Source organism: Neofelis nebulosa, chromosome 1, assembly GCF_028018385.1.
Source record: "Neofelis nebulosa isolate mNeoNeb1 chromosome 1, mNeoNeb1.pri, whole genome shotgun sequence".
NCBI classification, from domain to species: domain Eukaryota; kingdom Metazoa; phylum Chordata; class Mammalia; order Carnivora; family Felidae; genus Neofelis; species Neofelis nebulosa.
The window spans coordinates 44337621-44354941 of record NC_080782.1 but is presented as its reverse complement, the minus strand read 5'-3'; the positions used below and the strand labels follow the sequence as shown (position 1 = coordinate 44354941).

At 47.1% G+C, this 17321-nt stretch overlaps 2 protein-coding genes across 2 annotated transcripts in view; one reads left to right on the top strand and one right to left on the bottom strand.

Moving 5' to 3' along the window:
- Positions 1 to 17321, bottom strand: part of SLC36A1 (solute carrier family 36 member 1) — a 177611-nt gene that overhangs the window by 43881 nt on the left and 116409 nt on the right. The window lies entirely within an intron of this gene.
- FAT2 (FAT atypical cadherin 2) overlaps positions 1 to 17321 on the top strand; it is an 84332-nt gene that overhangs the window by 26419 nt on the left and 40592 nt on the right. The window contains exons 3-9 of the mRNA XM_058720699.1: positions 682 to 996; positions 6692 to 6750; positions 8124 to 8435; positions 9441 to 9651; positions 11475 to 11614; positions 12211 to 12492; positions 13815 to 14025. Of these exons, the coding sequence (XP_058576682.1) occupies positions 682 to 996; positions 6692 to 6750; positions 8124 to 8435; positions 9441 to 9651; positions 11475 to 11614; positions 12211 to 12492; positions 13815 to 14025 (1530 nt within the window). The remainder of the gene's footprint in view (positions 1 to 681; positions 997 to 6691; positions 6751 to 8123; positions 8436 to 9440; positions 9652 to 11474; positions 11615 to 12210; positions 12493 to 13814; positions 14026 to 17321) is intronic.

Below are 17321 nucleotides of genomic sequence, written 5' to 3'. Positions count from 1 at the left end.
GCAGGGTGATGTGGTAGAAAGAGCATTAGACTGAGAGTCAGTTAAAAGAGACTCTGCTCTTCAGGCCTACTTGCTACACGATCTTGATCAAATCACGTTCTCTCTCTGGGCCTTCGTCCCTCCAGCTGACAAAACAGTGAGATTCCTTCCGCTCTGCCCCACGACAGCTGTGAGCATGGGCCTTGTCCTCTGGCACAAGTCCTTCCGGCTGAGCGTGACGCATGAGAACTTAGGGTGCACCCCTCTTGTGCTCACTGTCGGACTCTCGACTTCTAGAACAGTGCTGGCCCATAGTAAGCAATCTGTGGAGCAAGCGAACTGAGGCATGAAGGGAGGTCTCTAGAATCATAAGGATGCTGGAAAGGGGAACAGCAATTTAGTCATCAGATCCCTAACCTTTAAATGGGTATCTATACTATTTGAAACTTGAAGGAACCGGTTTAAGGACAACTGTCACGGGCTTATCTTAGCAGAGAATGGTTCTGAGAGGCTCTACAGCAAGGCTACGTACGACTTGCATGCGTTTAACTCAGCAGCTCCCACACCACATCGACAGCAGGTCCCTTTTCCTGTGGAACTCTCCTGTTTCCACAGTATTGCCCGGGGACTGTTAGGTAAGGTGATTCTGAAAGCTACTGTGAGCTCTAAAAGATTTGGGGTTTGGTGCTCGACTGTCCCTAGGTATGATCCAGACTCTGGCACCCCTGGACCGAGAATCTGTGTCCTGCTACTGGCTGACGGTACTGGCAGTGGACAGAGGTTCCATACCTCTCTCTTCCGTAACCGAAGTCTACATTGAGGTTATGGATGTCAACGACAACCCACCCCGGATGTCCAGGCCGGTGTTCTACCCCTCCGTCCGGGAGGATGCCCCCCTGCACACCTCTGTGCTTCAGCTGGATGCCTGGGACCCGGACTCCAGCTCCAAAGGGAAGCTGACCTTCAACATCACCGGTGGGAACAATATGGGATTCTTTGTTCTTCACCCGTTCACAGGTAAGGACCTCAGGAATGTGGCTGAATAGGAGTCTCTACCATAGTGCTTTTCACAGTTTGGTCTTGGACCAGTATCCTCAGCATCACCTGCCCATGTGTTAGCAATTCAAATTCTCAGGCCCCACCTTACCACAGGCCGGGGCCCAGAAACCCATCTTTTATTTAACAAAATATCCGGGGGATTCTCAGGGGTGCTAAGTTTGGGAACCACTGCTGTGCGGAGTCTATCTCTCTGGGAAAACAAGAATATATTGGCTTTCTTTCCTTGGGGCCTAGGAAAGCCAAGCAGGATGCCTGGGTGGCCAGGCTGGGACTATTTCAGATCTCTGAGTGCTCCCAAACTGACCCCTCCCCCGAGTCACAGCCACAGATCCAATCTCTTAACCCTAGTTCTAAACCGATCTCAAGCCTGCCCACAGAGCGGTGGCAGTGGAGATCCACTCCAGTAGAGTCAACCATCTCATAAACATCTATCCTTGGCCCAAGGCCATCTGGGGCAAGACGGTGGGTGGTACATAGCCCACAAAGGCGTTTTGTTTGGCTTGTGCAAGTTTTAAACAATGATTTTTCAAGTTGTTGCCAGCGTTTAAAAATTAGAAAATTCCACAAAACACTCCAGATTTCCGGTGGATCGTAAAGAACTAGGAGATCTGGCCACACTGAGCTCACATTTGCACAGGGCCTCAACTACCTGAAGCCAACAGCAGCTCTCCATGCAGAGCAGGTGCCTGTCCTCTGGTCCCCATGGGCCCCTCCTCCCTCTTGTGCTACCCTCAGCCTGTTTCTCAAACTGAGGCTACCTGCCTGGCTCCTGTCGCTGTTGGAATTTGAGAGCCAGCTCCCGCTGCTGTAGATATGTCTCCAAAGCCACATCTTTCTCTTAGAGGATGGACAGCGATATGATAGCAGAGAGGGTAGACGCTCTCTCCTCCGAACCCAAGATCCTATTCTCTGGCTCCAATAATTCATTCTTGGAAGGACAGAACCCTGGCGAGATTGGAGGAGGTGGAAAGGGAGAAACTAGCTCCCCATCCTTAAGACAGAAGGAAATGAGGAGGAGCAAGAGGCTGGAAGTCCTGGGACAGACGGTGGGTGGAGGACGCAAGTATCTATTTGCACAGGGACATTGGTTTGGAGCCTTTCCTGTTAACCTTTGATCTCAAGGAATGGATTAGTCCTTTAAGAAGGATCCTTTCGCCCTGGAAAACAGGCCTAAGCTGGCTCTCACTGGGCCCATCCTGTCCCCCCCGCCCCTCCCCGCCCCAACCTTGCAGAAGAGAGAAGAGGTCTCTCACCTAAGGCATTGGCTTCCCAATGTCTTCCAAATCCCCATCCTGTTTACTGTCAACAGTTCCCTGACACAGGGTCTGGCAAAATGCCTCAGAGAGCAGAGATGTCCTTAGTCTTCCTGCAGTTGAGGAGAAGACATTTTAACCAGCATGAACATTTAAAAATAAAATAATAAGTCAGGAGTGGAGGCCCCAGCCCCCCTTTCTTATCACCACCATTACATCATCCCATTTCCCTGCCTGGATACTTTGAATGGTTCCCCCACATCCTTAAGATAAAGCCAGATCCTGCCATGTCTCCCACGCTGCGTCTGACATGGTCTCTGTGGACCTTTCGGGCTTCATGCTGCCTTTCTTCTCCTACCACTCTGGTTCTGACGACATGGCCTGTTTCAGTCCGTGCCCTCTCCTGACACATGGCCTTTGCATACACTGTTCTTTCTTCCAGAATTTTCTTTTCCTTTCCTTTAGTCTGGCTAACTCCCACTCCTCTTTCAGATCCCAGCCCAGACATTCTTTCTTTACAGTTTTTCCTGACACTATAATACATCTCCCAGCTCAGTCTACTTTTTAAAAAAAACATTTTTTTTGGGGCGCCTGGGTGGCGCAGTCGGTTAAGCGTCCGACTTCAGCCAGGTCACGATCTCGCGGTCCGTGAGTTCGAGCCCCGCGTCAGGCTCTGGGCTGATGGCTCGGAGCCTGGAGCCTGTTTCTGATTCTGTGTCTCCCTCTCTCTCTGCCCCTCCCCCGTTCATGCTCTGTCTCTCTCTGTCCCAAAAATAAATAAAAAAAAGTTGAAAAAAGTTTAAAAAAAAACAAACAAACATTTTTTTAATGTTTATTTGTATTAGAGAGAGAAAGACAGTGCGTGAGCAGAGGAGGGGCAGAGAAAGACAGAGACAGAATCTGAGGCAGGCTCCAGGCTCTGAGTTGTCAGCACAGGGCCTGACACGGGGCTCGAACTCATCAGCCATGAGATCATGACCTGAGCCGAAGTTGGATGCTCATCTGACTGAGCCAACCAGGTGCCGCCCCCCAACTTAAAAAAATAATTTAATGTTTATTTATTTTTGAGATAGAGAGCACCAGTAGGGGAGGGGCAGAGAGAGAGGCGGGATCGGAGGATCTAAAATCAGTTCTATGCTGACAGCGGAAAGCAATGTGCGGGGCTCAAACTCACGAACCATGAGATCATGACCTGAGCCGAAGCTGGACGCTCAACTGACTGAACTACCCAGGGGCCCTTACTCCTTTCTTTTTTTTTTTTTTAGTTTATTTATTTTTGAGACAGAGAGAGACAGAGCATGAACGGGGTGGTGGGGGGTCAGAGAGAGAGGGAGACACAGAATCCGAAGCAGGCTCCAGGCTCTGAGCCATCAGCCCAGAGCCCGACGCGGGGCTCGAACTCACGGACCGCGAGATCGTGACCTGAGCCCAAAGTCAGACGCTTAACCGACTGAGCCACCCAGGCGCCCCTCTCCTTTCTTTTTTAAACACTTATCACAGAACATTATATTCATGTGTGTGATTATTCCATAAATTATCTATGTCCTCCACTAAACTTCAAAGGCTTTCTAGAAAAGGAACCTTGATTGTTTTTTCCTTCTTTAATATCTTCAGTGCCTAGCACACAGTAGGACTTCAATAAATAAGAGAGTCATTAATGAATGAATCTCTGCCAGCATCGACCACCTCTAGTGAAGCCCAAGCTTCATTCCTTTGTTCAACAAATGTTTAAAGGTGTCTGCCCTCATGAAGCACTTAAACTATGTGCTGTGTTGAGATGTGAAGATAATTAAACACAGTTTGGGGCCTTGAGGAATTCAACCCATCAAGAGCGTGAAGATCTGGGTATAAAAAACTAGAGAGCCAGTGCGAACGAGCCCATTGTAAGATATGTGTAGATGCGGTGCCACAGCCACCCAGAGGAGAGGGAGAGTTGCTCAGTGTGGTGCAGTAGCAACAGCTTCATGGAGCAGGGGTGGCCATGCTGAGCTGAAGGGTGAGAGGGACTGACAGCAGTCTGCAAGGACACCTGGGCAAGGAGAGCGACTGGAGCAATAGCTAGCAGGGAGGAAGGGACAGCAAGTAGGGCAATTGTCTAAATGCAGATCCCATTCCTCCTACTTATTTTTTTAATTTAAAAAATGTTTATTTATTTATTTTTGAGAGAGAGAGAGAGAGAGAGAGAGAGAATCCCAAGCAGGCTCCACACTGTCAGCACAGAGCCTGATGCAGGGCTTGATCTCATGAACCATGAGATTATGACCTGAGCCAAAATCAAGGGTCAGGCAGATGTTTAACCCTCTGGGCCACCAAGATGGCCCAATTTCCCTCACTTATTAACTGCAAGAGGTAGGTAAAGTTACTCAGCTGCTTTATGCCTGACTTTTCCCACCAGTAAAATGTACATGATGATAGCTACCTCCTGTTTAATCGTAAAGATTAAGTGAGTTAATCAATATAGATCTATACAGAGCTGGACACGGAGGAGTGTTGGCTGTTGGGACCCTGAAGGAGAGGGAGCTGCAAAGGTGGTTGGAGCAAGATCTAGACTGTGGTAGGTCAGGGTGAATGGAGTAGAAGGATCTGGAATCCATTAGAGGTGGAATCAACAGGTGTTGGAGAATCACTGGATGAGGGAGAGGAAAGTCAAAGATGGGCCTGAGATGGGTGATGGGAAACATTTGTTTGGGGAGGAGAAATGACGAGGGTCCACCTCATGCCAGGAAGGATCCTCACACAGGACCCATGGGGGCGGCTTTGCCACGTCCCCATTCTACACGGCACTCCCTGGGAATCCTGACGCTGACCTCAGAGAGAGGGATGAGGCTGACAACAGAGGCAATGATCCAGGAAGCCATAGGCAGCAATTCCAGGGACACTGGCCCTTAGAAGGTCAGGGGATGCGGTGGTGACACAAGGGAGAGAGAGAGAAGAAAAACCAGAGACAGACAATGTCGGATATTCAGAGAGGTAAATAAGGGGAGGGAAGAGAGGAAGAGAGGGGTAAGGAAGAGAGAAGGAGGACGGTGAGGGATAAATGAGAGAGAGAGAGAGAGAGAGAGAGAGAGAGAGAGAAAGAGAGAGGAGAGAAAGGGACAAGAGGGGATGGAGAGAGAGAAGCAGGAGGAAAGCCAGGACTGAGCCAGAAGGAAGGTTTACTAGCTGAGGCCCTTTTGTCCCTGCACTCCTCCTGGGGGGCCTGGGATCCTGGGCCCTTCCCCGTCAGGCCCCTCAGCTTGGGGATGAGCTGAGTGAGGTGACCTGGGACAATATTCACACTGGCCCAGAGAAGTGTGTCTTTCTTCCCTGACTGGAAGGGCCTTTAGCTGTGGGGCTTTCCAGGAACCTTCTCTGCTACCCCCCCCCCCCACCCATGCCTGCCCTCAGTCAGGGAAGAAAAAGTCAGGGTGACTTGGTTCTACCTCACAAGGCAGTAACACTTCTCTAACAGAGGCCATTCCTCACACATGCTCCCATTTCCAGCACCGGGAGTCTCCACCCAGCACCAGATCCCCTCTCGCCTCACTGAGCCCCCTTCCTCACACTCCATTCCATGACTCCATCATTTAATTGCCTAAACAAGATTAAAAAAAACTTGCTGAAAGTTTCAGATGACCCACTGACCCCTGTCTGCTCTGCTTTCATTCAAGAGACCTTTCCTACCCAGTGCTGATGCATCACCTCTAGCATCACCTCCATCTTGACTTTCCTGATGGCGGTAGACAGCTGGCACTTTCTCTCCTCTCTGGCCTCAGATGCCTGCAGTTTGTAGCCATAGTGCCACAGGAAATCAAAACTAGACTCACAGATACCCAAATCCACCTTCCTCAACTTACAGGCAAGCTGAGAGGAGCCAGGGGACACAAGCTGCCTCCCCGCCCCCAAGCCCCCAATAATACATTGCACACAGATCCCTCCCCCCCCCTTTTCTTTACTATTTCTTTTTTTTAAGTTTATTTATTTATTTTGAGAGAGAGACATAGAGAGCGAGTGGGGCAGGGGCAGAGAGAGAGAGAGACAGAATCCCAAGCAGGCTCTGCACTGTCAGCAAAGAGCCCAATGTGGGGTTCGAACTCACAAACCATGAGATCATGACCTGAGCCAAAATCAAGAGTCAGATGCTTAACCAATTGAGCCACCCAGGTGCCCCCACAGCATCCTTTCTAATGGTGAAAGCTGGACGTAGGTGGGAACACCCGCGGATCCCATGGTCTCTGCTGTACTCTCCTTCCTCATTTCCCCTTCTCCTCCTTCAGGGCCCCATTTCCCCTTAATGTCTTTGTTCTCCAAAGGCCAGAAAAATTCTGCCCTAAGATTTAAATGTATCCGTGAACACACTCTCAATAAAGTGGCCCTGGGAGCCCTTCGCTCAGGTGTGCCTCCTTCCGCCTCTCCCCCAGGTCTCCTATCCACAGCCCGGCAGCTGGACAGAGAGAACAAGGATGAACACATCCTGGAGGTGAGTAATGGTGGTGAACTCATTCACTGGATTCAAAAACCTCCTGAAGGAGGCCAAGCAGAAGCTGAGCCAGGCCTTGGGGCCACACGCGCATCTCCAAGTAATGTGACTGAGGCTCAGGGCGGAGGAGTTTCTTAAGCTGAGTCCTGCTGTGGTTGGTGGTGAAGACTCTCAGGGTCTTTCCTGGCTCTCCAGCACTGGGAAGGGAAGGAATCTGAAACCGTGTCTGGGCTGGGCAGGAAGCGCTGATTGATTAGTAATGTCTGTGGTGAGTGCAGGAATAGGGAGTGGTACACACATGCTGTGTACTTGTTGAGTCTGGTTTCCAGCCCATCCCTATACCCAAGGTCAAGCACTAGGTGAGTACAGACCCAGATGAAAGCCCAGACCTTTGTTCTCTAGATCTATGGGCTCTAGGATGTTTGTAAAATCATGTAAACATCCCTGGTGCCCGTTCCAACAAGAGGAATCAGTCTTGACCCAGAATGGAGTAAATCAGAAGGAATCTACTTACGCCCCCTCTGGAGCTATCCATAACTGATGAATGGGCATCTCTTCCAGTCTGGAAGACATCAGGTGGGAGGGATACACATGCCTTCAGCAGAATTGAAATAAACTGACCTTCTATGCTCTCAGGCTCTGCACCTCCCCTTTGAAAGAGACAGGTATTATTAGTAAGCAGTTGCTAAACGGCCTTCTAGGGACCAAGCATTCTCCCTAGCTCAGCAGAGGTATTTCTCTTCAAACACCAAAATATTTTAAAAATTCAGAACCACTTAGAGTGGAAATGTCCTATCTTGTATGATGCCCTCGGGGCCCTTGATGCATGGGACGATTTGCCCCTACATGAAATAGCCCTTGATTCTGAAGTTGTTTTAGTAGTTAGTGCCTTTTCTCTTGCCCTGGATTTTATTTCATGCATCGGTCGGCATGTCTGACTCAAAAGGTACCACCCACTCCTTCATAAACATCTTCCCATTTGTTTTTTTTCTAACCTCCAGTAGCTTAAGGAAACCAGAGAACAAAGCTTATGAGAATTACAAGCAAATAAAAAGTAAATGGTCTCCGAGAAATGGCCCATGGGCCTCCTGAGTAAAGAACATGAGCTTTTCTCTAGAGCCTCTGTGGCTTTGTTTTATTCCAATTCTTTCCGGCTTCTCTGTTCTTGCTGGCTTTCCCATGGGCGAGGTCACCAGAGAGCTGGGTTCCAAGTAGGTGAAATTATGATAATGAAAATCACAAGTATATACCAAAACACAGCCTGGCTAATGTTTCCAGGCTGTGCAAGGTAGGGATAGCAGAAGGGTTGCAGTGGGTGGTGATGCATATTCACTGCTTTGCACTTGGCAATTCATACTCCATTCTGTACCCAGGTGACTGTGCTGGACAACGGGGAGCCCTCCTTAAAGTCCACCTCCAGGGTGGTGGTCCGCATCTTAGATGTCAACGACAACCCCCCCGTGTTCTCCCACAAACTCTTCAATGTCCGCCTTCCAGAGAGGCTGAGCCCGGCAACCCCTGGGCCTGTGTACAGGCTGGTGGCTTCAGACCCTGATGAGGGTCTCAATGGCAGGGTCACCTACAGTATCGAGGAGAGTGATGAGGGGAGCTTCAGCATCGACCCAGCCACAGGCATGGTATCATCCAGCAATACCTTCACAGCCGGAGAGTACAACATCCTAACAGTGAGTGGTGTGTGTGTGTGGGGGGTGGGTGGGTGGAGGCCGCAGAGGGGGGAGTGTCATAACCGGTTAGGGATTTTCTTTGAGGATACAAGAGAAGGGAGACAGCCCTCAGGCATGGTGGAGGTGGTATTCCCTTCCCTGGCTTTCTCCCAGAGAAATGGGAGCCCCAGCGTCAGCCAAAGGATCAGAATTCTGGGCCTTTCTTTTTGAAGGCAATAGGGTCCTTGCCTGGGAAACCTGATCTGTTCTTAGAGATAAGGATTTTGGTGAGAGTAACACAGGCTTTGGAATCAAAGTAAGCCTAGGTTCCAATTCTAGCTCTGCCACCTTACACCTGCCCAAAGCCAAGCCACTTAACCTCTCTGAGCCTTTGTTTTAGCATCTATAAAATGCGGATAAGAACAGTTTCCTTGTAGGGAGCCAATATAGCAAGCGGTTGGGATATGGACTCTCCTGTCCGACAGCCTGACTCCAAACCCCAGCAACCTCATTGCTGGTGAGGCAGACGATCCCGGGCAGCCGAGTTCCCCTTGCTGAGCCCATTTGCTCCTGCAAAGGGAGATATAACGGGACCTCTCTCAGGGCTGTCATGAGGATTAAATCAGATATTGCACTCAGAGCAGGGCCTGATCCTAGTGAGAGCTCCGTAAAGTCTCGTCTAATTTATGGTTTTGGTTGTTAAGAAGGGTCTGTGTGTGCCAAGCCCAGCTCTAGAACCAGCACACAGTAAGCCTTCCGTTAAGAGTGGCTTTGATTATTTTTTCACTACGCGTGAAGTTCTCGAGCAGGTCACCTGTTTCGTGCCCACTGCACCTGCAACAACCAGCGTGGTGCCTGTTGACATCAGGGCTTCCTGCTGTGTGTGTGGAATGAATGGACGAGTGGACGGGAGGCCGGCTCCAGCAGTCACAGGATGCTCTGCCTCTCGCCTGGCCACCTGGGTCTTCTTATTTCTTGCCCAGCCCTGCAGACAAGGCCTCAATTTCAGTTTTGGCTTCTTTTCAGATCAAAGCAACAGACAGTGGACAGCCACCACTCTCAGCCAGTGTCCGGCTGCACATCGAGTGGATCCCCCAGCCCCGGCCCTCCTCCATACCACTGGCCTTTGACGAGGCCCACTACAGCTTTACAGTCATGGAGACGGACCCCGTGAACCACATGGTGGGGGTCATCAGTGTGGAGGGTCGACCCGGTCTCTTCTGGTTCAACATCTCCGGTGAGGACCCTAGGAGGGTCAGCCCCTTCCATCCTTATAGCCCAGGCCCGGTCTTCACAGCACGGTCCTTCTGAGCGCGCTCACTCAGGTCACGCTCCCTGGAAGCCCCTCCTTTGGCTGTGAGTGGTGACTGTCTCTGCCCTTGTTCTCTGGGGCAGCTGGTGAGGAGAAGCACCACTCCTGCCAATCTTTCCTTCCGTACCAGCTGTGATCTCAGGTCGAGCCTCCATGGCCTCACTGGTACCCCAGCCAGAGTGGGACAGTCCCCCAGTTACTCCAAGTGCCTAGGAGATTCAGAGGAGAAAGCACAAGTTTTGTGTTTCCTCTTCTGCCTCAGTGTGAGATCCCTGCAGAGCTGATATCGTTGACCATGGCTTGAGGACCGCTGTCCCTGGGGCCATGCTTCATGTTCTAATCCCAGGTTCCGTCCTCATGATCAGGGGAAAGGGTCCATTCTCTTTGTAGGAGATGCTTGGGTCCAAGCTCTCATGGTCTTCTCTGAAATTTCTTTTGTCTCTAAACCAAGATTTTGTTAAAATATCTGGGGGGAGGGGAGCATAGACCCCTCTGAGAATCTGATGAATCCTTTGGGAATCTAATGAATGCTTAGGCTCTCTTCCTAGAAAGGTGTGCACATGTGCACGTGCGTGCACACACACACACACGCACACATACACACACACACGAGAATACAAATATAGGGATTTATAGATCCCTTGAAATGCAGCCAGGGATTCCAGGTTAAGAATATCTAAGAGTTTCAGTACCACATGAACTTTGGGGTCCAATTAGAGAGATTCTCAGCCTAGTTCAGAGATTGGATGTACACCTGTCCCAAGATTTTTGACTTCCTGGATTGACTTTCAATTCTGACTAACTGTTCCTCTTGTTTGGCTTTTCTTTTTCCTTTGGCACAGATTAACACATGTACTCTGTAGAACATTTAGAGGACACAAATAAATGCAGAGAAGATGATAACATCACCAAAACCCCCACCAATCAGAAGATAATCCACTGTTAAAATGTTGCTGTCTTTCCTTTTAGCGGTTTTTCTTTACACACACACACACACACACACACACACACACACTTAAAATGTTGTTTTATAACCTTTTAAAATATAACATGAACATATTTCCATGCCACGAAACAGATTTCTGTTGAGTAAACAATTAAATAGCTGCATGCTAATTCTACATTTTAGATTTTTACAGTTTATTGCATCAATTTCCTCTTGCACAGAGTTATTTTCTTTTTTTTTTTTTAATTTTTTGATGTTTATTTATTTTTGAGAGAGAGAGAGAGAGAGAGAGACAGAGCATGAGCAGGGGAGGGGCAGAGAGCGAGAGGGAGACACAGAATCTGAAGCAGGTTCCAGGCTCTGAGCTGTTAGCACAGAGCCCGACCCGGGGCTCTAACCTGTGAACCGTGAGATCATGACCTGAGCCGAAGTCGGGTGCTTAACCGACTGAGCCACCCAGGGGCCCTGAACAGAGTTATTTTCATTTTTCTCCTGCACATAGGCACCTTTAGGCTATGCAAACTGTCCTATAGGCCACGGGGTAGAGCTCATTACTCCCGTGTCTACCATCCTGGTAGCAGAACACGCTCTATGGCGAACGTCGGTCTTCCTGCGCCACTCTTCAGGCCTTATAAGTTTGCCTTTTTCTGTATCATCGCTCAGATCTTGGTAGTAATTTGACAAGAACTTGACAGGATCTACGACCCCTTCCTCTAAACGTGCCAGACAGACCCCGTTGCTCTCCTACTGTCTCCATCACTGAGGCTGTGTGTGCTCCTCCCCCTCCCCACCCCCACTCCAGGTGGTGACCAGGACATGGACTTTGACATTGAGAAGACCACAGGAAGCATTGTCATCGCTAAGCCTCTCGACACAAGGAGGAGGTCGAGCTATAACTTGACCGTGGAGGTGACCGATGGGTCCCACACCATTGCCACTCAGGTTAGAGGCTTGACTGGGGACCCCCTGAGCTGAGAGGGGACGGGAGGCTTCCTTCATTGGGAAGAAGCTACACAAGGCTTTCAGTGGATGTGGTGTACTTCAGAAGATGCTGAATTTGGAATTAAGGTTCTGCCTTCCAGTCTTATCTGATAGATTTTCTACTTCTGTGCTCTTGGGAGAATTCTTGTTCCCACTGTGTAATGAAGGGTTTTGTCTCAATGAACAGTTTTCCATTAAGGATAGAGTTCCATAGAGGCTGCCAGGGGTATGAGGCATGCTGGTCAGTGGGGGCTCTAGATTTCTACGGTGGTTTCAGCCAGAGATTTACCTGCTTCATATATTGGATTTTCATTAAAAAATTCACTTGAAGAAAAGGTCCTTTTAACCGAAATTTTGTTTTTGAAAACCACTGGACTGCACGTTATTTCAAAGCCTTGTGATTTTGAAATCATATCTTTCATTCAACAAATATTTATTGAGTGACTGCTGCGTGCCAGGCACTGTTCTAGGCATCGATGGTATGGCGAAGAACCAGACAGACAAGGTCACTGACCCCCTAGAGCTTACAGGCTACCTTTCCCTCTCATTCTCCCTAGGTCTACATCTTCATGATTGCCAATGTCAACCACCATCGGCCCCAGTTCCTGGAGGCTCATTATGAGGTTAGAGTTCCCCAGGACACACTGCCTGGGGTGGAGCTCCTCCGAGTTCAGGCCATGGATCCAGACAAGGGCAAAGGCCTCATCTACACCATACATGGCAGCCAAGACCCAGCAAGTGCCAGCCTCTTCCAGCTGGACCCAAGCAGTGGTGTCCTGGTAACCGTGGGGAAGTTGGACCTTGGCTTGGGCCCCTCCCAGCACACGCTGACAGTTATGGTGAGTAAGCCGAAAAACCAGGGAAAGATGCACTTGCATGTGGATATGTGGGGGTGGGAGCCCTTGGAGGCACGCTGAAGGTCCCCTCTTCCCTGATTAGCCAGGTACGCTGATGCTCATGACGATGCATGACATGAGATGTGACACTTCCCAGCCTGCCAGAGGCACCTTCCATAAGGGGTGCCTGAGAGTAAAGAAAGAGATTACAGAGCTGCCAAGGAAACTCCTACAACCTGGGCTTTCTCTGGGCTCAGTCCACACACCCCCCAACAGCTCTCTCCCTGCTCCATGACCGCATGGCCACAATGCAGACTGACACAGTGTCGGAGCTGGGGAGGACCCAGAGACCCTCCCGCCTAGAGCAAGCACTACGGTGAGCAAGAGAGGCGTTGGCAGGGCACAAAAAACTAAGAAGGACTCACTTTCAGGGTTCTGTGCCCGCACCTTATGACCCTGAGAGTGAACCTCCTTAAATCTACGCCATACGTGCCTTAAGTGCCACACTCTAGTCCCAGCCCGGATCCTACCCATTTCTCTCCTCTCACACCACAGGCCCACAGGGGCTTACTCACCATCATACAGTTCTTTATGATGGAACCAGAATCAAATCCAGCCTTCCTGACTCAAGGAGCAGGATTTTATATGTTAGGTTATCATCCTCTGGGCACATTAATATATATTAAAGGCTCTGCAAAGTCCTGCAGCAAAGAAAACTTTAACATCATTTAATTCAGCGCCCCCTAAATTTAGTTGACCATAGAATTTTTTCCCCTGCGTAACATGTTAACATCTTGAGGAAATATCCTCTGAGACCTCAGTTGGAAAATACGGTTTCTGTACTTCTTTCTGTCTTTCCCCTAAAATGGGATAGTCCATGAATACAGCTAAGCCTAATAATCACTAATTTGCAAGTTAATTTAAAAAGAATAAAGAGCAGGGGCGCCTGGGTGGCTCAGTCAGTTAAGCGTCCGACTTCAGCTCAGGTCATGATTTTATAGTTGGTGGGTTCAAGCCCCGTGTCAGGCTCTGTGCTGACTGCTCCGAGCCTGGAGCCTTTTTCTGATTCTGTGTCTCCCTCTCTCTCTGCCCCTCCCCCACTCACACTCTGTCTCTCTGTGTCTGCCTCTCTCTCTCAAAAATAAAAATAAGCATTAAAACAATTTTTTGAAGAAAAAAGAGCATAAAAGAGAGCAAAATTTAAAGCAACACAGAGTTACAGTTGGGTGTATCTTTCACTGGCATTCTATTTCATTGACCTTCATGTAACCCTGCCGCCTCCCATTCCGTTTGCTGCTCACGGCATTCTCCCCTTGGGCCCGTAGGTCCGAGACCAGGAGATGCCCATCAAGAGGAACTTTGTGTGGGTGTCTATTCACGTGGAGGCTGGAAACCTCCACCCACCCCACTTCACCCAGCTCTACTATGAGGCGAGTGTTCCTGACACCACGGCCCCTGGCACAGAGCTGCTCCAGGTCCGAGCCATGGATGGTGACCGGGGAGCCAATGCCGAGGTCCGCTACTCCTTCCTGAAAGGTGAGAGGCTGGCCATGAGTCCAGAGCATAAGGGAAGAGTCTTTGGCAATAGGAAAAACCACCGGAGGCATGAATTTGCAAGTGAATCAGACACCAGGCTCTCTAAGCTTTGGCAAATACCATTTCCAGAGCATTCTCTGGGATTATAATAACCTAAATTAATCCACTTCCAAAGATGGTAAGAATAATAACGAAGGGCCTACTTAAGTTACGGGAGAATTTATAGATATATTATATAAATTCAGCAACAATGTATATATAAAGGATGCTTATGGAGTCCGTGTAACATCTTTGTAATATCTTTGCGCCTTTACAATAGAGTGACCTATAAATACTTTGTAATACGTATGTCACAGTTTTAGGAGTTACATTTAGGAGTAACATTTTCTGTTAAGGCCGTATCATTGTTTCATATCTACTATATGGTTTTCTTCCTCTCAAAATTGGGAATGATGTCCCCTGTACCAGAAAGTCTTTGTAAAGAGAAAAAGAGAAAATGTGCATTAATACATATTGTAAACTGTCACATATTATACAAATGCCAGGGGTTATTGCTATCATTGATACATGTTAATTATAAATAATTAAAGAAACAAAAATGATAATATCTAGTATCCAAATATGATCATTAATGATCATTTTTAATGTTTGATAATTCTTAATGATCTTTAATAAAAGTAAAACTCAGCAAGCTAGATGTTGCAAAGGGACTCATAGAGCATAATGTTCATTTACTGCCTATATACTTTCCAGAAATCAGAGCTTTTACATTTTTTTTTTTAAGAAACAGAAACTCTTATACCTTGCCAGGTGGCAGAAGTCTATATATACATCACTGAAGAATGATAATACAAATTCTAACCCGTTAATTGCTTACTTTTTGTGATTTATGAAGCATAATCACATCTTTTATCTCATTTTATCTCTTTCACAACCCCATTGATGGAGGTACTAATTTTATTTTATAGATAAATTAAGACTTGTTCTAAAATATCCTTCTGATTATAGAAGTCACACATGCTCATTTTTTAAAACATGGGAGAAGCAGGAATAAAGAAGAAAATAGTACTCAGCCATAGTTTTCACCAGACAAAATAATTTTGTGTATTTCCCTCTTATCTTTTCCTATGCATATTTTTGCAGTAGTAAGATTGGGTGTGGGGAGGGGGGTACCTTGGATGGCTCAGTCAGATAAGTGTCTGACTTTTGATTTTGGCTCAGGTCATGATCTCATGATCTCATGATCTCATGTGAGTTCGAGCCCCATCTCTGCCTCTGCGCTGACAGTGCGGAGCCTGCTTGGGATTCTCTGTCTTCCTCTCTCTCCCCCTTCCCTGCATGTGTGCATGCATGTGGACTCTCTCTCTTTCTCAAAAATAAACATTTAAAAGCAAAGATTGAAGTGAATATACAATTTTGTGCCCCAGTTTTTTCTCTCAGCAGCATAACATAAAAAAGTATAATTATGCCCAGGTAGTTTACTTGGCTACTTTTAATAGAACTACTTTTCAACTGTAGTCTACTTATCAAAACTGTTTTTGATGAAACAGGGTCTGTATCACAAGGCAAATTGGGAAATCACCTCACTAGTCAGCTGGAGAATAGCTTCCATGAGTGGGAGAATCAGATGGAATGTTTTGTGATGAAGCCTGGCTATTTGGTTACTATTGAAATAATAAAATATGCACCTGTGTGATAAACAGAACAAGAATAGTAAAGTATAGGTCTTCCCTGAGTGAAGACCTATACCCTGGAGGTGAGCAAAATTATTCAGGTGTTACTCAGTGATGGCATTAAATAGGCAATCTTCTCATCACAAGAAAAATTGTGACTGTGTGAGATGACAGATGTTAGCTAAACTTATTTTGGCAATCCTTTTGCAATATAAAGGTACATCAAATCATTATGTTGTATACCTTAAATCAGTACAACATTATATGTCGATTACATCTCAATAAAACTAGGGAGAGGGAAGTATCTGTTATACAAGTTGAAATTCTGGAGATCTGCTATGTGACATTGTGCTTTTAGTTAACAATACGGTGCTATATACCCTTAAACATTTGCTAAGAGGTATATCTCATGTTATCTGTTCTTACCATAAACGAAAGAAAGAAAGAAAGAAAGAAAGAAAGAGCGAGCAAGCAAGCAGGAGGGAGGGAGGAAGGGGTTGTTGTCTAAATAAAGTCAGATTTTAAAAACTGCAATAACTTTGAGACACTATTTTGGGGGGAAATATAATTAATTATATTTTCAACATTATTCTTTGGGAATCATATAATGTTGTATAACCAGAACTTTCCTCAAAACTTAAATTTGAAATGTTATTATGCATTTATCAAAATAAATATTAAATTTTATTGTTTTTTACAATTTTTTAATGTTTATTTTTGAGAGAGAAGAAGAGAGAGCACAAGTGGGGGAGGTGCAGAGCGAGAGGGAGACACAGGATCTGAAGCAGGCTCCAGGCTCTGAGCTGTCAGCACAGAGCCCAAAGCGGGGCTCAAACTCATGAACCGTGAGATCATGACCTGAGCCGAAGTCAGATGCTTAATTGAGCCAACCAGAAGCCCCTACATATTAAATTTTAAAAGGGCTATAAAAGATAGGCAATCAGATATGGAGAAAATACTTCCCCTTGATGTTCACGGGGGCTTCCTGGTTAGTCAAGGACAAAGGCTTCACTGGGTACTCGAATCTCTCATTCTTCTCTAACACTTGCTACTCTTAGTTTTACAAAAGAAAGAGGATAGATCTCAGGCTCACATCCTTTAGCAAGCAATAGGTTTTATCCAGATTTTACCCAGGTATTTTATCTAAATGTTTTTTTCCACTGACTTGTTTTTGTGGTAGCCTCTGATGTATGGCAAGCAATAAGGATTTTCTTTTTTAAAGTAGTGATACAAAAGTTGCCTATTAAGTTATTTTAAATTTAGGGGCACCTGGGCGGCTTAGTCAGTTAAGCATCTGACTTTGGCTCAGGTCAGGACCTCATGGTTCATGCGTTCGGGCCTCACATCAGGCTCTGTTCTGCCAGCTCAGAGCCTGGAGCTTGCTTCAGATTCTGTGTGTGTGTGTGTGTCTCTCTCTCTGCCCCTCCCCTGCTTGTACTCTGTCTCTCTCTGTCTCTCCCCAAAATGAATGAGCATTAAAAAAATTATTTTTAAGATATTTTAAATTAAAAAAACAAATCCATTTAAAGGAAAATATGCACTCAATAATGGTATAAAATTGCGAAGGTGGTGGCTGGATATTGAAAAAACTATAAAGACAATGTGAGAATGTTTGACATTTAG